This window comes from Rhipicephalus sanguineus, chromosome 4 (genome assembly GCF_013339695.2).
Source record: "Rhipicephalus sanguineus isolate Rsan-2018 chromosome 4, BIME_Rsan_1.4, whole genome shotgun sequence".
Taxonomy (NCBI): domain Eukaryota; kingdom Metazoa; phylum Arthropoda; class Arachnida; order Ixodida; family Ixodidae; genus Rhipicephalus; species Rhipicephalus sanguineus.
This window is the reverse complement of record NC_051179.1, coordinates 87200213-87221916: the sequence shown is the minus strand read 5'-3', so window position 1 is coordinate 87221916 and position 21704 is coordinate 87200213. Positions and strand designations below refer to the sequence as shown.

The following is a 21704-nucleotide window of genomic DNA, read 5'->3' as shown; positions in this document are numbered from 1 at the left end:
GCCATGTGCAACGACATTTCACCTCCCAGTAACACCTGGCCATCACGCCTCACTGCCGGAAAAGCTGCCAATGTCAAGAGGGCACCAAATGTGCTTCCTGGGAGAGCGGTCAACATAAGGACAAGAAAAAGACCGACCTTGAAGTTGAAGGGCAACTATCAAAGGTCGCCTCATAGACATTAAGAAAGAGCATTGGGTTTTTAAGGTATACGTGTGCTTGTACTTTGTTTTTTCATCTAAAATCGCCTAAAAGCACCGGACGTCCTCTGTAGTACCAACACGACCGCTGGAAGCATCAAGTGCTCGGACAACGGGCTCAACATTTCGACCGTGAGGATGACTGCGATTCGCCCATGGCTGGCTCTGCTGGCTGTAGCGGTCTGTATAAGGTACAGTTAAAACACTTGTTTACTTGTGCTGCCAAATCTGTTGGTCCTTATATTATAATTGACAGAACTAGCGCTAACGCTGAACTTTTTTTCCGTTTTGCGTTTGCGGTATTCGAAGTACGTCTTCCTAAACATTGGCCTCAATTATGTAAAGTGTAAGGACAGTTCTTAATCAATAAAGACCAAATAGTTGATTGTCTTTGAAAACAATTCGCTTTAAAAACTGTGAAAACTGTAACTTTAATCATTCCGAGCTACACAGCTTTTTGTATGAATATCCGCCATTTTGTAGCTAAGCGTGCGATATGGAACAAATTTCATTGTGCATGAAAAAGGGGTGATCGTACGGTACACCATGAGCGAAAATATAACTTGGCAAAATAATGATGCGCATAAAGTGCTGTTGGCATATAAGTAATCAATGCAAGGGCTTTACTGTAGCTTCCTTTCGGTAGATAACTAATAGTCAATGGGTCACAGACTTTTACAGACGGAAGATTTTCATCTATCCCATTTTGTGCCTCCCGTATAGACGTTCGGCAGTTAATGACATGCATCTAATACTACTTGTACAACAAAAGTGCAATTAACCTTCTTTAGGCCAATGTAACAACGACAACGCAATTCTTGCGATAAAAATCAGGCGAAAAAACACAGTTTTTCCTTCGGTGACAACCGGTGTCTCTTATGGCACAATCACACAGGAGAATCCGGCGTCTACTACAACCGCGAGATCCACCGAAATAGCCCTTTCCGCTCCAGTCACTTATCGCGACTGCTGCCGCCGGATTCTCTCACTGCGGACCACCAGTCATTGTGGTTTAAGCACGCTAAACAGGTGCAAAGAAAAAGAATCTCCACTCAAGGGACCCCATGAGGGGACGTCAAGGGCTTGCCTAGGCCCGGCCACTTAAACCTGCTGGTTTCTCCTAATAAAGTTTATTCCTCCTCCTCCTCAAGGGACCCCACGCCAATGGAGAAAAGAGCACAGTATGAGCCGCGAGGACATCGGGGGTATCCTGCGCGCTTCGTTTTTAACGCCTACACCGCATATGGAGCTTACAGTAACGCACCATCCCCGTTATAAGGAGGCAGGCCACCATCACATCATCGCCGTAAACTCCAGTAAGAGAAGGCTGGAAGATTGGTGGCGGGAAACTACGGAACCCATGAGATGAAAGGTTTAGCAGTAGCAGTGAAAAATTTGGAAGAGGGTAAAGGTCAGAATTGAAAACTTGTTAGTACAAACTACAGAGCATAGCAGGGGCTAATAATGATCATGGTGGCACTTGCCATCAACACGATTCCAAATGGATGCTTCATCCTTAGCTAATGTCCCTGTATATGCCGGTCCTTTATGCAGTATCCTATGCATATAAAGGGACACCACTGAGGTGGCGCGGCGGGCATACAGTGCGAACGACGAAGAATCCCGGCGACAGAAAACTGCGTTCAGTGTAGACGCCAGATTCCCAATTTGGACGTGACCTGACAAACTCAAGCTAGGTAAACCGTTTTCCGACAACGCCCCGCAATGCAACCATAATGATATGACGGAGGCCGACAATACTAATACTGGTTCGAGCGACGGAACTGAAAACGAGGGACAAGGAGAAGACAGACAAGAACAAAACGGTATTCAACGTCGGAGCTAGTTGGTTCATAGATGACACTGTCGTCCTTGTCTGTCTGTCTCATTGTCCCCCGTTCCCAGTTCGCTGCTTGAACCTGTGTTAGCAGACAAGATCGTCGCTCTACTAACAACTGAAACTTTATTTCGATGGGCCCGGTGTTATTTCCATACGCTCGGTGCCATTCTATGCGCGCTGTGTTACTTTATTTCTTTGCCCGCGGTATTAGTGTTAGCTGTGAACCAACCAGCTCCGTTGAATGCTGTTTTGGCAGACAATACGCTGTACACGAGTGGATAAATAAGTTATGTTAGGCTTAGTTTACGGTTTGGGTTGGAGCAGGTATGTTTGGGCATGCGTTAGTACACGTTAGTTGAACGGTGTGTTACTGCTGGTAAAAAAGAATTCTTGTGAAGGGGATTTAGTTCAAAACTGTTCGAGTGCAAGTTTGTCGAAATCACATGCTTGTTTTAAGCTCAGCACTCTACATGTAATGTTGAATTTTTATGATCCCCTTGTTATCATCACACTATGTTTCCTCACATGGGTATTACTGAAACATAATCAGCGTAACTGGAGATGTTTGGATAGAGTACGTTATATTAAATTTATGAGTGCTTGGAGTCAAGCGACCCTGCAATCAGGGTGTCGGAACGGAACGAAAACCGAAAACGAAAAACGAAAAAAAACGATATTTTTGACCGGAACGAAAACGTAACCGAAACTTTATATATTATTTCGTTCCGGAGTGAAACCGAAATTTTTTCAATCGTTTTTCGGTTCACGAGAAAACTTCGCAGTCCAGAAAAACTGAGCTCATGCAATGTGAGCAGATCTCAGGGTACAGTAAAAGCGCGTACCTCAGGCAGGAATTCCAAAGCAAAGATATGTTGAAATTGTGCGAAAAACGAAAACAGTGGCAACCAGAGGTGTTTATATTAACGCAAGTGGACTTTTGCGGGCCTGTGACGTAGGCCAAAGTGTAGAGGGCATTGTCGGCGCTGAAGTTTGTTACAGCGAAGGCTCTTATGAGATCACAACAGCTGATTTTGGCACCATAGTTGTCCGCCGCCGCCCGTGTCCGTGACCACTATCGCGTGAAATAAGAAAAAATGAAATGAGAAACAGATTTATAGGATCGGATGGTATTTTAACCCACGCCCCCTGCGTGGCAGTCGAGTCTTCAACCACAGTACCACGCTGGTGCTTATAACTCCTTCGCAAAAATACGCTATACAGGCGTCATGTCGGGCAAGGAATCGTGTTAACATATGTAATACAGCGTGGCAGAAGAGTAAAACGACAACCAGCCATCACACAATGCTAATTTCGCAAAGAGTATGTGGTTTAATGCTTCCCACCCACTACAAAGTGCTCAGCCATAATTCTTCATCGTCATCAGCCACAGCACAAAGCGCACATAATGCCTTACAGATGTGTAGCGCCTACCCCGATTCTCCGAAGAATGACGAAAAATGACATAGTGGGAACTTCGCTGCTTCAGAAAAATTACGATGATTTATGGCGTAGTGGGTACCGTGAATGTGTACTTGTATCAGTTGCCTCAAGAGACTCTACAACGGCCTCTACAAAGTCCGCTCTTCCAACTTTCGCTGTGACAGTGCTGCGCGTTCCGCGCAGGTCTGGCGATCTTTTTATCAGAACAGCGGTCTCGCACATCATAGAGTACACTCAATGACGTGCTGCTTCTGATATTGTGCTCCCTCCCTTGACACGAAGCATTGAGCCCACTAAAAATCGTAATTGAATTTGGAAAAAATAAGTACTATTACTTATAAGAGTATACTGGTTTGTGCTAGTTGGAAGGAATTCATCGTACATTTACTTCCGCTCCTCTGAAGAACGTTTTTTACCCTTGTCCCGCTTTCTTAGGAGGAAGACAAGTAACTACATCACAAATTAAATGTTTTTTTTATGATTACTTTAGCTTGAAAATTTTCCATAAAAAAACGTTACGAACCGTTACGGAACATTTTTTTTTTTCGTTCCGGAACAGAAACGGAACGGAACTTCTTGCGGTGGAACGAAACTAAAACCAAAACGAAAGACATTTCGTTCCGACACCCTGCCTGCAATATTCTTAGATAAATTAATAGTAAAAACATAAAGAAGAATACATTTTGCGCAGATTTCGACAAAGGGTTCCAGAGCTAAAATGAAGCGAGATCTGTAGATTAGTGTAGCACTTTTACAAAACACTACTCAAGTTCAAATTATTAAAGGAATCTCTGAGGACACCGAAGAACTTTTTTCGTGTTGTGAATGCGAACGCATTTACGCGCACGTACAATTGAACGTTTGACCCAGCAAGCAGCAGCAGCATGCGGTGGCACCTCCGCATGCCACAGAACGTCCTACGCAACGAGAGACCGCGGAAGTAGAAGCGGCCACCAATGCCAGACAGGCTCGCGCAGCAGCTAAGCTTAGTTTTGGTGAGAAAGAAAGGTGCGGACTGCGCGACACTTTTTATATTGCAGAAAATACCGCCATCTTCATCTCCTCCAAGAGCCGCTTCCTTTTCAGATAGCAGGTCTAAGTACTCCGCCTTGCCACATTACGCTACTTGGACCAAAACTTCCATTGCCAAGCTCGGCGTGACGAAAAGTGTGAATCAAAATTTCGGTCCAAGTGGCATGATGTCATAAAGCCGAGTGCTCAAGCCTGCTACCCAGGGGGCATTGGCTAAGCCCGCGGTGGGTGAGCGTTACAGTCACAGATTCGAAACTCGCTACAGCCAAAGTTTTTCTTTCGAATTTATTCTGCTTTTTACAATTATTTCATAGTATTTGCTGAGGCAAAGTAAGAACGCAAGCGAGAGCTTGCGCGTACAAAGCCCGCGCTGATAACATAGCCTTGCGAGAGCGACGGTGACGTGGCGTAGAGGCAATGCCCTCTCCCCTCACGCAATGCCTGGTGCGCAACCGCAGCATTATGCGTTCTCTTTCTACCACTCTGCTTTGTGGGGGCTCCGTCTCCTATGTGCCTCCAGACATCATTCAAATTCGTGAAGGGGCTGTCTTGTAACCTTTTACGCATTGGCATTTGCATAAATAGTATAATCGCGAGTTCGCCCTGAACGGAAGCTTCTATAACACAGAAACAAAATTCGAGAAAGCTTGAACTTCGCCCTGAATAGCAGAACGTGATAGCGTGATCGGGCCCCGTTCGCATCGTGTTACTCCCTTGCCAGGCTTCGCTCCTCAGTGGCCGCCTCAACCGCGCCTCAAGGAAAGGGACGTCTGTGCGCGTAACATTGGCCGTTTTACTGTCTCCCAGAATACATGCCTACTGCAAGTGCAGCTGCGATGTACCAAATGCGTCATAATTCGTCATATGACGAGTCAGCGAAGTACCCACTACGCGTCCGTAAGGCAATGCGCGCAGCTGCACACTTTGGCATGGGCGTCAGCAGGGATTGTGCAACAGGGGCACTTGCCGCCTCCCCACTTCCCCACTTCCCCAAGTCACAGTCCCGCATATGAAAACGTGCAAGGTGGCAAATAAACAATTTCAGTTTCATTATAACAAAGCATTGATGTTGAAGATGTACTCCCACTTTTCGACAGTAGGGTCGGCTTGAACTAATGCCACCTCTCCACCGTTAGGCAGCATATTCAAAGACAATCGCAGACGTGGCTTAAATCTGTAAAGTATGAGCGCTGTAATAGATCCAAAAATCACAGTTGCCTGAAACATTCCACGTAGTCAGCCGCAGTTTACTAATGCCGCAGAAAGTTTGTCCACGACCACTTAATAACACATAAACTGACCCTAAATGCAGTAGTGACACTCAGCATAAACAAAGGTGGTAGTCCGACATACTGAAAGGACTACTGCTGACTTATATTTGACCTGTGGCAGAGAGAAATGTCCTCCTGTCCTAGCGTTAAGAAAGAGCTATGACGAACGCGACCGCGTCGTAATAACAAGAGAGCACTGAATATCCGCTACGAATGTGTCATGCTAGCACAGTTCTAGTTTACCGACACATAAAAAAACATGACAGTCACACATGAAACATCATGAGAATGAAAAAGGTCAGTTCATGTCTTCACCTTTGCGTGAAGGTTGCATAGTAAGTTCACATGTAAATGCCAGCTTCACTGTGATAAACTTCGTCATTGTACCGTAAGAGCGCGAATGCTAACTTTAAGTCGAGTTTCAGTCACCGTATACGTTCGGAAGAACAGATGCAGTGGAGATGTCGCGGTCGTTTCAAAGCGACAGGTCAGGACGCCCTTCCGACATAGTACGCCGAATACATGGCCCGTGCTATTGTTACAAATTGGAAAACCCACAAGAAACCAACATGCTTGTGCCTCTCTAAGAAGCTATTATGCCTAAAGGCAGGATTTCGTTTAAAAAGCATATGCTGAGCTATTATTATCTCCTGCGCAGGCATTTCGATTGCGCTCCACTGTAAAAAACTGTTTAAAACCACTGCCGCTTGGACTAACGAACTAAACGCTGACCACGTCTCGGTGAACATCGCGGCAATTGAATTCAAAGCGCCTAAGCGTGGTAGTAGTACGTTAGTACACTGCAGAGACGATACTGGTAGTCTCGTAGTAATACCATAGTCTCACTTTTCTTGTGCGCTGCGAACGGCCGCATTCACGGATTCAGCACTTTGAAAATGTTTGCAGCGGCACACAGTATTCAGCGAGCCATACAAATTACTCGCTTACTTACAAAATATATGGTTTCTGCAGAATTATTAGATGCGAAGCATTTCTTGGCGAACCAAAGGCACTTTGAGCGTTTCTGTCTATCTATCTATCTATCTATCTATCTATCTATCTATCTATCTATCTATCTATCTATCTATCTATCTATCTATCTATCTATCTATCTATCAGCCGCCTACGTCTGGGTGCTCTCGTGATCGACTCCTTAAAGGGGTCATGAAGCACCCCTTGGGCTGATTGAAAAAATACATCCTGCGGAAAGCTGACACGGCTATGAACTGCTCTGCCAAATATTACAGTCGTGCGCGCCGCGTAATGGCCACAAGCGGAGCGCGAAGTTGCCGTTTCCCCAGGCACCCTCTTTTCAAACAGAGGCCGGTTCTCACTCTCGTCGGTGGGCGGGGCGTCTGTCCGCTGTACGTCGCAAGAGACATAGCATGCTTATTGGCCGATAGCCGACGTAAATCGAGAGCGGCGTTCGGATCAGATGCGCTTCTTGCCGCGGGGTGCCGCCACTTGCCGGCGCCGCACTCCTCAGTACACGGTAGCCGCACTCGCGCAAGCGAATCACAGCGGGAGAGCGATCGCGTTTCATGACGCGCGCTGGCGTAACTTCTTTCCCCCATGCCATCCCTCCCTGTCTAGCTTCCAGTGCGCTCGCCGGCACGAGAAAAGAGAGAAAGCGCTGGGAGCGTGCGCCAAACCCGCGTAACTCCGCTGATTCTTGACGGATTCGAGAAATTTTTGCGGCAATCGATTCGGGAGGCAGTACACTCCGATACTGAGGCCATTAGATCATTACTTGGAAAAGTGGTTCATGACCCCTTTAACATGGTGTAGACCAAAACTGGCATGACAGGGTAAGAGGGTTTGACGAATATGACAGTCTGGTCATGACGAATAACGTGAAAATCCTATCGCCTAAGTCGTCAAACCTTTTCCTCCATACACGTGTGGCACATACCCGTGTACACGGGCCACGGTATGCGGGTATGCGCCACAGGTGATTGACAGCTTATATCCACCCTTATATCCACAGCTTAAAGACACTGAAATTTAAATGCGAGAGCGTTGAGAAAACCCAACCTCGGCAGCGTTGACTTGACGAATGTAAAGAATAAAAATCAGGATCGCAGCAGGAATCTCACCCAAGCCTTCTGCGTCGCAGTCAGGTATTCTACCACAGAGCCACGCCAGGTCTTGAAAATGCTTCGGGAAAAGACTCTCATCATCATCAGCCTGTCTACGCCCACTGCAGGGCAAAGGCCTCTCCCATGTTCCGCCAATCCACCCGGTCCTGTGCTTTCTGTTGCCACGTTATACCTGCAAACTTCTTAATCTCATCTACCCACCTAATTTTCTGTCTTCCCCTCACGCGTTTGCCCTCTCTTGGAATCCAGTCAGTTACCCTTAATGACCACCGGTTATCCTGCCGACGTGCTACGTGGCCGGCCCATATCCATTTCTTCCTCTTAATTTCAACTATGATATCCTTAACCCCCGTTTGTTCCCTGACCCACTCTGCTCTCTTCCTGTCTCTTAAGGTTACACCTATCATTTTCCTTTCCATCGCTCTCTGCGTCGTCCTCAATTTAAGTTGAACCCTCTTTGTAAGTCTCCAGGTTTCTGCTCCGTAGGTAAGTACCGGTAAGATGCAGCTGTTATATACCTTCCTCTTGAGAGATAGTGGTAGACTACTATTCATGATTTGATAATGCTTGCCGAATGAGCCCCATCCCATCCTTATTCTTCTAGTTATTTCACTCTCATGGTTCGGCTCCGCGGTTACTAGCTGTCCTAAGTAGACGTACTCCTTTACAACTTCCAGCGTCTCGCCACCTATCGCGAAGCGCTGTTCTCTGCCAAGATTGTTCCACATTACTTTAGTTTTATGCATATTAATTTTCAGACCTACTCTTCTACTTTCCGTATCCAGTTCAGTAATCATGAGCTGTAATTCGTCTCCCGCGTTACTCATCAATGCAATGTCATCAGCGAAGCGCAGGTTACTGAGATACTCTCCATTAACTCTTATCCCTAATTCTTCCCAATCTAGGGCCCTGAAAACCTCCTGTAAACACGCGGTGAATAGCATTGGAGAGATCGTGTCTCCCTGCCGTACGCCCTTCTTTATTGGAATTCTGTCGCTTTCTTTATGAAGGACTATAGTGGCTGTGGATGCGCTGTAGATTTCTTCCATTATGTTTATATAGGCTTCGTCGATGCCCTGATTCCGCAGTGCTTGCATGACTGCTGATGTCTCCACCGAATCAAATGCCTTCTCGTAATCTATGAAGGCTATGTATAGGGGTTGGTTGTATTCCGCGCATTTCTCTATCACCTGATTGATAGTATGAATATGGTCTATTGTTGAGAAGCCTGTACGAAATCCTGCCTGGTCCCTTGGTTGATTAAACTCTAATGTCGTATTAATTCTGTTAGCAATTACTTTTGTGAATAGCTTGTAGACAACGGACAGTAAGCTGATGGGCCTGTAATTTTTCAGGTCCTTGACGTCCCCTTTCTTATGGATCAAGATGATGTTGGCATTCTTCCAAGATTCTGGTATCCTCCCTGTCGAGAGACACTTCGTATACAGGGTGGCCAGTTTCTCTAACATAATCTCTCCACCGTCTTTCAACAAGTCTGATGTTACCTGATCCTCACCAGCGGCTTTGCCTCTTTGCATTCCCTTTAGGGCTTTCTTTACTTCTCCTGTTAATACTGGTGGGATGTCAGATTCCTCTGGGATATTACTGCTTCTTACGTTATCATCCTGACTGTCTCGGCTGCTGTACAGATCTCTGTAGAACTCTTCCGCTATCTCAACTATTCTATCCATATTGGTTGTGACCTTGCCATCCTTGTCCCTTAACGCATACATCTGATTTTTGCCTATGCACAGTTTTGTCTTCGTAGCTTTGAGGCTTCTTCCGTTCTTTAGAGCATGCTCAATTCTCTCCATATTATACTTTCTTATGTCGGCTACTTTACGCCTATTGATCAACTTCGAAAGCTCCGCCAGCTCTATTTTGTCTGTTGCCTTTGAGGCTTTCATAGCTTGACGTTTCTTAATGAGGTTTTTCGTCTCTTGGGATAGCTTACCAGTGTCCTGTCTAACGACTCTACCCCCGACTTCCACTGCACACTCCTTAATGATACTAGTCAGATTATCATTCATTGCGTCAATGCTAAGGTCGGTTTCCTCGGTTAAAGCCGCGTACCTATTCTGAAGTGAAACTCTGAATTCCTGTACTTTCCCTCGCAGAGTTAGTTCATTAATCGGCTTCTTGCGTATCAGTTTCTGCCGTTCCTTCCTCACGTCTAGTTGAATTCTAGATCTTACCATTCTATGGTCACTGCATCGGATCTTGTTAACTACTTCTACATCCTGTATAATGCCCGGGTGGTCGCACATTATGAAGTCTATTTCATTCTTAGTTTCGCCATTAGGACTCCTCCACGTCCACTTACGAGTAGTCCGTTTTCTGTAGAAGGTGTTCAAGATCCGTAAATTATTGCGTTCTGCGAACTCTACTAGTAACTCCCCTCTGGCATTTCTAGAGCCGATGCCATATTCCCCAACCGCATGATCTCCAGCCTGCTTCTTGCCTACTTTTGCATTAAAGTCGCCCATCAGTACAGTATACTGTGTCTTTACCTTACTCATTGCTGATTCTACGTCTTCGTAGAAGCGTTCAACCAGTTGATCATCATGGCTGGATGTAGGCGCATAGGCCTGTATCACCTTCATCCTGTACCTCTTATTAAACTTAATCACGATACATAACACCCTCTCATTAATGCTATAGTATTCCTCTATATTGCCAGCTATATTTTTATGAATAAGGAACCCCACTCCTAGTTCTCTTCTGTCAGCTAAGCCACGATAGCATAGGACGTGTCCGTTCTTCAGCACTGTATAAGCCTCCTGTGGCCTCCTAACCTCACTGAGCCCTATTACATCCCATTTAACACCCTCTAATTCCTCGAATAGTACAGCTAGACTCGCCTCACTAGATAAAGTTCTAGCGTTATATGTAGCCAAGTTCAGATTCCAATGACGGCCTGTCCGGACCCAGAGATTCTTAGCACCCTCTGCTGCGTCGCAGGTCTGACCGCCGCCTTGGTCAGTTGCTTCGCAGCCGCTGGGGACTGAGGGCCGAGGGTTAATTGGTGTATTCATGTGGGAGGTAGTGGCCAAGTACTACACCAGGGTGGCCAATCCTGCTCTGGTGAGGGAGTGCATTGCTGGCTGTGGTCGCCAGTGAGGCTGCACCCCAGGCCTTTTTACACAATTCCATCATCACGCGGTTTTTTTTTTTTTTTTTTTTAATCCGGTTGGGAATTGTCCGGCACCGGGATTCGAACCACGGACCTCTTGCATGCGAAGCTGATGTTCTACCCACTACGCCATCGCTGCAACATGGGTAGTTAGAGTACTTGTGATTAAGTGTACTTGAGGCCCTACTACATCACCAGGCTTGCGTTCCAGAATGTCCCACTACTGGTGGCGCAAATTGCATTCTACATTTACCTCAATTTCTCAAACACTAAACCGCTCCTGTTTATAATATTGATGTTTTAGATGTTCTCAAGCATTGACCTTTCACTCTGACATAAAATGTTATTTGTCTAGTGTCCCTTTAACTTCTTACAGGCAACTTCTGTAGACACTAGCATACAAGCTTCCTTATGCAATTTTTGAAGAACAGTACGTGATCTGGCATGCTTAATTCCAAGCACTGTTAGCATCACACTTTTACTATAGCACAAGGACTGCATTTGTCACTTCACTCAAGCTTCATGTGTCTTAAGTCAAGCATCATCTGCCCAGCTAAATGGAAGTGCCAGAGCACCATCTCCATGGCAATGAGAGAGTGTGGACAACATGGAGTGTTGAATGTCCTGCTACCATATGCAATGTTGAAATCATAGGACACACGAAAGAAAGCGCTACAAACAGAAGACACTTTCTTAAAAAATGTTTTATTCTTGTACCATTTTAAAAATAAAGGTAGCCGTGCCATTGTAGCTAGTGAGGTAGACAATAGGTGGCAATGGTGCTTCTGTCGCATTTACTGGTCAACATAAAAAAATACGTAGTAATGCGCTTAAAAATATACATATTTCTTTTAAAAAATGTAAGAATATTTTTGTTTAATCCCATTAACCTCTCATAAAAATCAAATGTGCCATTTCATAGCTGTCACAGCAGCTCTACAGTTTCTACCTCTAAATAACATAAGCGCCCACCTCTGCTCAAGAGAGCAAATTGTTATATAGGTTGTTCACTTAAAACTCTACAAGATGTATACAAAAATATGTAAGTGTACCAAGAGCCAGCCTGGTGCACCTGTACCTGTCCTCACTATTAATATTTAGTACAATAGGTCATACGATAAATTAAAGGAACAGCTGCAGTGCATTGAGGTAAAAAGAAAAATGACATTAAAATCCATAAAAAAAATTGAGTCACAGGGCAGATAAAGCAATGCTGCTCATAGAGAAGCCATAGATTCACCTTCAGCACTGGGAATGCAAGAAGCATATGCAATGCACGCAACTGTACACCATTTGGCATGATTACTAAGAGCTTAAGTTAAGAAGTCACTGTACATCATGGCACTTCAATACAGAGTGCCTGCTTGATCATCTCAACACACCTCTTGGAACCTTCATGAGCTTCTTTGCAAAAGGGCAGAAAATTAAGAAAAGCGTGCGGGAGGTTGTCCAATATTTCAAGCTGCACATAGCGGTTTGCTGCCTTCAACCTTTTTGACAGCATGACGAGGTCGTCCAAGGTGGGGTCCAGGTGAAGGCCCACAAAGTAGCAAGGTGGCATTCTCTGGAGCATCCAGCTTGGGGCGAGGTAGGGCGAGATGAACGGGTTGCTTGCCAGAATCTTCATGGTCTGGAACTTGCGGTCGAAGCGCGAGGCCCTCCGAAACCACGGAACGGCCAGACCTTTCCTCTTCTTGCCATTCTGGCCACAGAGCAGCTCCCAGTTGGCGAGCACGTGCCTCTGGTACAAGTGGCTGGCACTGAGCACGGTCACCAGCGCCCGCACCCAGTACGTGGCTGCACGACAGCACCGATTACGCACCGGAAACGTCAGATCCACAGGCATCTCCAGCACCACGTGTTCGTCCTCGTGCCGGTCGGCCTGGCACGGGGCGTCCGTCTCGTCACACTGAGACGCAAAGCGACAGAGGTACTGGCTGGGCAGTTCTCCTGCCACTTCTAGCTGCACAACATTCTTCGTGCGCGTCAGAGGCATTTTGGCCTTCATGGTTGGAGAGATGCTCTCGGAGTTTCCCGTATCCACATCACTCTTTGGTGCAGGCGGCATGCTGGAAATGCGAACAGTTTCTGCAGAACTGTGGCTGGAATCGAATGCACCGATTTCCGTTACACCTTTACGACGGGCTGGCTTCTCTGGAGGAGCTTTGGGACACAGTTTGATGTCTGGTTCACTGGCACAGCCGATGTATGCGTGAAGGCAAGTCAGCATGAAGCCAAGAGGGAGCAGAGGATCCACGGCACACAGAATTCTCGACGGTGACGGTGCCATGCTCAGCATGACGGGTGTATATGCCGCAAACACTCCGCTGGGACGCCGAATGTTGAGCTCTATGGTTTTGAGGCAGAGGGCCAGCATCAGGTTCCCTCCGGCACTGTCACCAGCCACACAAATATTTTCACCGGTCCAACCCAGCTTTTCATGGTTGAGTAGAGCCCAGGCATAGACGTGTAACACCTCCTCAAGGGCCCGAGGGAAAGGTGCTTCCGGGGAGAGCGAGTAGTCAACTGTTAGGATGGGTACGTCAAGGTCCTTTGCCCAGTCCCTTAGGTAGATCTCATGAGAGTCAGGAGTTTGGGACACGAACCCACCGCCATGGCAGTGAAGCAGCAGACCCTTGGATGGTGGAGACGGACTAGAGAACCATCGGCTGCCTGTGACTGCCTCCTGTCCTTTTCTCCACCGATAAGAAAGCAGTCGGCAGCGAACAGGAGCCTTTGGCAGGTGAGAAGAAGGCACAGGGATGTCCACCCAGGCCAGTCCGTTTTCAGTTGGCAACCTCTGCATCTTTGAGGGCACCGTCACCACTTCGCACACATCCAGTGATGGACAGATCCATTGGGGCACACGCTTGAGTAGTTCTCCTTCGTTGAGGCTCCAGAAAGCCTTGAGGAAGTCCAGGGATGCATTCTGAGTGACATCCACGATGTGATTGGCCCTTGCCTCCGGGTTCAAGGTGTACTTGCCACAGTTGATGAGCGAGGCTGCAGCGTGGGCAAGCGCCCCTCCCGACTGGCGGTACTGGTCGCTGAATGAAGCCATGACTATGTTGAGGCCGGTGATGATTCGCCGCATTGACTCGCAGAAATAAAAGCCCGCCAGTCTTCCGTAGAAGCCGACTTGAGGAAGAGATCCGTACTCCTCTAGGAGTTCCTTGATGCTCAGCTTTTCACCGACAAACAAATCGCCCACTGTTCCAACGTCGAGCATTCGGCGCAAAAACTGGGCGCTCACTTGCATTCCCGCGACCACGCTGAGATGGGCCTCCAGCTCTTTCTGGTAAAACTCCGACCTGAAGAACATCGAGTCCCGGCTGGCCACAACATGCCGGCAGAGCTTGATGCATATGGGGAGAAACCTGTTCACTATGATCAGACACGTCCTGTATCCGTTGCCGGGCGTTTCGGCGTCGAAATCGTAGAGGTGGGCCTTGCCAGCGATCAGCGCGCAGTCGTCACGAAGTTGCGTGACCGCGTCGTGAAGATCGCCGAACTGGTTCGAGAAGCGTTGTCCGAGGTCCGACTGCGCGCTCTCGAAGAAATCCACATTGTCCTCGATGAGCGACAACAGCTCCGAGCATTTTCCTTCATCCATTGTCGTCAATGCAAGCGAGCTTTTCGATCTGCTGATCATGCGCGAGTCATATTGCGAAACTCGAGAAGTCCGGTGCGTGTTATCGCGCGGGCCCACGGTGTGCACGGGCCGAACTACAGAACAGCTGAGCAAGCTTTCCTTTTGAATCTTGGGGGTCGAGAAAGCGGATCTGATGATGCGGGCGAGACCTTTGGACGTCCCAGTCGCCGATGACGCATACGAGTAAAAAAATAAATAAAACGTGAACACTTCGCCTTGAACTTTGCGGGAACTAATGAATCAATTGCGGTCACCACTAGTGTTTACTAGTGTTTACATCCTCACGCATTCCGAGACCTTAGCAGGTTTGGCCACGGCATCACAAAACCTCCGGCTCTTCAAAGGTTCCACATCCACCCGCACGAGAAAAACAAAGGCAACTCGAAAAGACTCTATGCAGGCGTAATGTCAGTGCAAGGTCCAGTGTGGTTGCAGTGTTGGCTATCTTATTTTATAACAAAGCAATAGACATTACATATGCGCTCCTATGATACAGGCGTCATGTCGGGTTAACGTCAACTGAGGTTCCAGCGTTGGCTCCGCTTTTATAGCCGTATAATAAACATTACAGTTGCATTCTTATCATTCAGCAAGCTATATTCAAGCGTTGCTCGACCCCAGAGGAATACGCTAACAAAAGTTATGTAGGATATTCACATCATGGCATCATAAAGTGCACTTCGTTTAGATAATACTGACGTATGTGCTGTAACGTGATTCCTTACGTTACGTCTGACCATAAGTTACCCCTTAAACGCCAATGTAGTGGACGTGCCTGGTAAACCCACGATGTACGCACAACTACTACACTTACAAAAACACGTTGATCCACCTCGTAACGCTTGGCTCAAAGCCGAAAATGCAGCATTGACAAGTACTTGCTAACTGCTTCGCATGAAACCGATTCCCACAAGGCATGGGATCTGCCGAATTTTTCATATTTCGTTTTCTTTATTTTCCTTAAGTCATGTTGGTACCAGTGTGTCAGAACGGAACGAAAACCAAAACGAAAAACGAAAAAAAACGATATTTTTGACCGGAGCAAAAACGTAACCGAAACTTTATCTGTTATTTCGTTCCAGAGTGAAACCGAAATTTTTTTCAATCGTTTTTCGGTTCACAAGAAAACTTGGCAATCTGGAACAACTGAGGTCATGCGACGTGAGGAATTATGCATATCTCAGGGTGTACTATTAGCGCGTGCCTCAGACAGGAATTCCACTGCAAAAAATGTTGAAATTGTGCGAAAAATAAAACAGTGGCAAACGAGAGATGTTTATATTAACGCTAGTGGACTTTTGCGCGCCTGTCACGCAGGCCAGCGTGGAGAGGGCATTGTCGGCGCTGAAGTTTGTTACAGCGAAAACTGTTAGGAGATCACAACATTCGATTTTGGCGCCATACTTGTCAGCCGCCGCCGGTGTCCGTAACCGCTATCGCGTGAAATAAAAAACCATGAAATGAGAAACAACTTTCTAGGACCGGATGGGATTTGAACCCGCGCCCTCTGCGTGACAGTCGAGTATTCTACCACAGAGCCACGCTGGTGCTCGTAACTCCTTCGCAAAGGAAATCGCAGCATATCCACGGGGTGAATGATGATGAGTGGGCGAAGCTCCGGAGGTTCATGACTCTTCCGTGAAAATTCGCCCATTACATCATCATGAAAGGCGTGAGAACCAGTGTGTGAGGTTATATAAGAACTTTTATTCATTTTCTTAGATGAGGTTTGGCTTCCGCTATCCCTTCCAAATGACGGCTTTGTGGTCCGTGAAATGCAAGGAGAGCGGTTCTTGTATGGTTTGCAGTTGGACGTTCGTAAATGCAATGTCTATGCACGTCCTGCACGCGCGTTTCTTTGCCGCTTTTCGGGCTCTCGCAGTTTCTGGATCCGCTTCTCGGCGTCGCCGTGCACCTTCTGCTTCGCGGGCTCGAACGTCGGGATCCGTTTCTCGGCGCCTCCGTGCAGATTCGGCTTCGCGGGCTCTCACCTCCGGGTTCTGTCTGCGAGCACGCGCAGCAGCCGCTTTCCGTGCCCTCCGCTCCGCCACGTTGTCTTCCATATGGCGCAGCGACTCCGAGCAAAAGAGGAAGAGCGTCAAGAGCGAGCGCATTTTATAGCTCTCACCCCTAGCGGTCTCCCATCGCACTGCATCAAAACATCTTGAACGATCGCCTCCATCCAATGATCTAGGGATCGCTCATCACACTATGCGCTCCCCTACATCAGAATGGATCTCGTATTTTAATTCGTCAACTATGCTGCGCTAGCGCCATCTAGTGATATCCCGTCACACTAGCCTTTACCATGTATCTCTATGGAGCGAGCGCCACCATCGCCATCTAGTGATCACTTCACGAACTCTCACCGCCGGATCCAGCCGGCGAGCGCGCGCCGCAGCCGCTTTCCGTACCCTCCGCTCTGCCGCCTTGTCTTCGCTGTTCATGGCGCAGCGTCGAAAGAGGAAGCCCGCCAAGAGCGAGCGCCTTTTCGACTCCTAACGCGCCATCTGGCGCTCTCCTATCACACTAACCCCACACGCAGCGCGCGCCTCCACGCCATCTAGTGAGCAATTCATGTACTGTCACAGCGCAGCGCCATTTAGTGAACATTGCGAGAAGCAGCTGGGATGGCTACGACAACGACAACGGAGGGACTGAGCTACAGCGTAAGGAGCTTCGCCCCTAATACACTACACAGGCGTCATGTCGGGCAAGGAATCGTGTTAACATATGTAATATAGCGTGGCAGAATAGTAAGATAACCACCTGGCGTTACACAATACGAATTGCGCAACGAGTCGGTCGTTGAATGCTTCCAACCCGTTACAAAGGGCTCAGCCATAATTCTTCATCCTCATCAGCCACAGCACAATGTTCCCATGATGCCTTACACATGTGTAGCGGGTACCACGATTCTCCGAAGAATGACGAAAAATGGCATAGCGGGTGCTTCGCTACTTCAGAAAAATTACGATGATTTATGGCGTAGTGGGTACCTTGCATGTGTACTTGTATTAGCCCCAAGAAAGTCTACAGCGGGAGAAAGGCCACGCTTCCAGCTTTCGCTGTGACTGTGCTGCGTGTTCCGCGCAGACCTGGCGATTTTTTTATAAGAACAGCGGTCTCGCACATCAGAGAGTACACTCAATGACGTGCTGCCTCTGAGACCGTGTCCACTCCCTTGACACAAAGCTTTGAGCCCGTTAAAAAGATCGTAATTGACTTTTGAGAAAATAAATACTATGACTTTGAAGAGTATACTGGTTTGTGCTAGTTGGTAGGAATTCGTGGTACAGGTACTTCTGCTCCTCTGAAGAACGTGTCTAACCAATGTCCCACTTTTTAAAGAGGAGGTCCAGTAACTCTATCACAAATGCAATGTTTTTTTTTTATTGCGATAGCACTTATATGGACAGTCTCGGCTGATTTTTGCCGTCGCCGTCGTAATAATATCTGGGGTTTTACGTCCCAAAACCACGATATGATTATGAGAGACGCCGTAGTGGAGGGCTCCGGAAATTTCGACCATCTGGTGTTCTTTAACGTGCACCTAAATCTAAGTACACGGGCCTCAACCATTTCGCCTCCATCGAAAAGCGACCGCCGCGGCCGGGATCAAACCCGCGACCTTCGGGTCAGCAGCCGAGCACCGTAACCGCTATACCACCGCGGCGTCATGCACCGTATAAGTATATATATATATATATATATATATATATATATATATATATATATATATATATCAAAGCCACAAAGAAAAATAATTCAGAAAAACTTTCCAACGCGCGGAATCGAACGGGCGACCTTCCGCTTTCCAGCGCGCGGCGTTAGACGGTTAGGCCGCCAACAGCACCGTCTTTCAGCCTGCTAACGGCGAGCTATTTATATACACCACTTACATCAGCATGCTTTCTTAGTTACCACATAGATGGCGCGATGTGCACGCTTGGCGTAGAGCCACTGGAAAATTTCAGAGTACCGCAAAGGTAGGCTGCACGCAGGCAACATTCGGCGGCAACGGCCATTTCCCTTCCAGACCGTCCGGCGCGTTGCTAGCGTGTGTTGAGAAGTCACCGATCTTTTCGACTCGATGCCGTGTTACGCTCGGCGGAACTGCAATATGTGCGTGTGTTTCTTCAAGAGGATATCAGAAGTGATTTCGACTCATCGACATTTATGAATAGACTGCGCGGTAAGCGGTGTAACTAATGAAACGTGCGGCGAATGTTGCCATGTGCTCGCGAACTCTCTTCGTGGCTTCATCGGTCTATTTTCGTGTCACGGCTGGGTGTGTTCGTTAGGTCCGGAACTGTAACATAGTTGCATTCGCGTAGTGACTTCGTGCGAGATGCCATTTACTTCGACACTTGGTGAATCTTGACTGTTTGCGCTAGCTTTGTAGTTGGTGTTCAGGTTCACTTCATAGCGCACTCGAGAACATTATCGAACAACATCGAGAGCATTCGACATTGCGTCCTTCGACTGATCGCTGACGCATACCTTGCTTGCGCACCATGCTTGCTGTTCAACTGTGTGACGTGTCTGATTGAATTGGTGTGTGTATACGGTAATTGGAAGTCGTGCGTGACGTATTTATGTCTCGATTCGGAACGCCAGCAGCCGAACGCACGGGCGAATCGGCGTGCGGTAGGTAAGGTGACTCTAATTTGGGAATACGATGTCATTTAGTAAGAGATACGTAGAAAATAGGACATCAAAAATGATTGACATCACTACTTAATTGTTTCATTTCCTATTTTTTGTCTTAATATTGTAATGAACAATTCAGGTAGTCTTGTGAGAACTATTTATTGAGGGCTAACTTGTCAAAAACAAGAAGCGTTCTCCCTTTTGATCGAGCGGCTCCTCACTTCTTCTTCCTCTCTTTCCTGGTCATCATCTCACGCGATCCGATCGCGTGCGGCGAAGGCGCCGTTGTCCGCTGGGAGGGCGCGCGTAGTTTAAAGACTATTTCATGGCTTGCATCATTATTCCCCCTCCAAACGCATCGTCCCGATGCGTATGGCGGCGAGGGTGTTGGCACGGTGTTAGCCGTTATCTGCGTCGGTGATAGTGGTATTCGGCACAAAGTAGGGAATGTTCACTGCCGGTCGTAATATGGCTTCATTCTGACCACATGCACAGTTTCTGTGCGACGTCGGCACCTTGATGAACTCACTTTTCCTTCTGGCATAACCTCGTAGTTCAAGGGGCTAATAGACCGATCCCACCAGACCATCTGCGCATGCGCGAGTTTCCGACAGTGGCACTGTCGCCATCTTAGTTGTAGTTCTCGGAGCGCTGCTGGTGCGGCTGCTTGCTGCGTGTTTCAGGTATATTGGCGTTTTGCACCAATCCTCGACACGCAAGACGATCGAACGCGGTGGAAAACTGTGTCCGCACCTCCAACGTATGTTATTTTATTTCGGATTAACTGCATCCTAGCGCTAAAAGAAAAAAAGAACAGTTGATAGTGCCTACGTGTGACGAGGTGGTCTCGTTGGGTTGATGAGCTTGCCTCGTTTTGCTGAATAAATATTAGTAATAAAAAATGAGAAATCACGTTCCCGTCGTCATGAGAGCAAATATCTTCTTCAGTGAACGCAAGCGACACAAGCTACAGTATCCGGAAAATAACTTGCCCAAACTGCGCAGAGCTCTCCGCTATACGACAACAGGAGAAAAAAAAAAAGCCGAAGGGGACCAAAAAAAGAAGCTTATTGCGCTTTTTTTTTTGTCGAAGCGACACTTTCCATGTAGACTGTGTTGTCAACGCAGGACTTCGATCACCGTAATAAGTTAAATGTGAATGAAGATAAAACGGTCGCCGTGAAGCAGGTTAGAGGCGCGTCCGCTGAACAGTGACTGGCCGCTCATGCCGTTTGGCAAAGGTTAACATCACGAAAATCTCGTAAATGGCATAATATTTCCTGCTGTACAAGAGATGGATGAGTCAGTAAGAGATTTTGGCGGCACACGCAATGCGGCGGATAAGTAGCAGCTCGCTCCGGCTGGCGGCGGCAGCCTCAGTCGGTGGCTCGGCGCCGGTATCGTCGCTAGGCCTACCGCTTCGAAACGGCAGTGTACGGTTAATAGCCTACGCTCATAAAGAAGTCCAGCTTTGCTACCGCTGTTGCCCGCTTTACGATGCGTTCACAATAATATTGCATATTGAAAGGAACAGGGAAATCCCGGCGGCGGAGTTGGCTGCGATACCGGCACGGCCGAGTTTTCGCTGTGCGCTCCACGGCGCGAGCTGTGCACAGCATGCAGTTATAATCTTGACTTGTATCACAGGTCTCGTTCATGCTAGATGCTTGACAGTCGTCATCGCATTTGGTGAGAAGTCGGTTTAGGTCTCCCTATATATTAAAGCGATATCTGTTGAGCCCGGAAAGGACGTTGTATCCAACCTGTCGCCGCTGGCGGTGATTGGCCCGGCAAGGGGATCCAGCTCGTGTTATATGAACTTTTGCTGTCGCTGATCGGTCCATCGTTCGCGCAGCAAGGTTGCTATGACGCAATAGGGCACTGCTAAACCATGATGCATCGTGCACAGGGAGTTCACGAACACGTTGAACAAGAAAGTGCGCGGTAGTTGCCTCTCTGTCCGACTTCGTTGACTGTCGCACACATTCCTGTTGGAGCTTGAAATCCTTTGAGAACACGCAAAATCCGAGTCATTTTGCTTCAGGCTCCTGTTGTAGTATTCCAGTACACAGCATGTCAACCCAGCCATCGCAATTCCTCCAAATAAGGCCGCTAAAGCTCGTTAATGCAGCTCGCCAATGCACCAGCTGTAGGCAGCTGAACGTACCGAGTACTACAAGTACCGGCATGCACTGCGGCAGCGGTGGCGTAGTGAAACTCGCGGTGAGATCGGTCTATTCGGCGGAGCACTCGGTAAGGACCGAAATAACGACGAAGAAGCTTTTCGGAGAGGCCAGGGGTTCGTACGGGAGTCCATATCCATACTCTGTCACCTGGTGCATACTCGACTTCTCTTCGCCGCAAGTTGTATCGGTCCGCATCGATG

At 47.7% G+C, this 21704-nt stretch overlaps 2 protein-coding genes across 51 annotated transcripts in view; one reads left to right on the top strand and one right to left on the bottom strand.

Annotated features, from left to right (window-relative positions):
* The first annotated feature begins 254 nt into the window (after positions 1 to 254).
* The window catches only part of LOC119390380 (uncharacterized protein DDB_G0290685), a 43120-nt gene continuing 21670 nt past the window's right edge, over positions 255 to 21704 (top strand). For all 50 annotated transcript variants that reach the window (XM_049414772.1, XM_049414799.1, XM_049414810.1 and 47 more), the window contains exon 1: positions 255 to 389. In XM_049414772.1, coding sequence (XP_049270729.1) covers positions 337 to 389 — 53 coding nt within the window. In that variant the 5' untranslated portion in view covers positions 255 to 336. The remainder of the gene's footprint in view (positions 390 to 21704) is intronic.
* On the bottom strand, positions 11700 to 14886 carry LOC119390381 (hormone-sensitive lipase). The gene has a single exon (XM_037657997.2). It carries the CDS (start codon positions 14663 to 14665, stop codon positions 12350 to 12352), a length of 2316 nt encoding a protein of 771 aa, XP_037513925.1. The 5' UTR covers positions 14666 to 14886; the 3' UTR covers positions 11700 to 12349.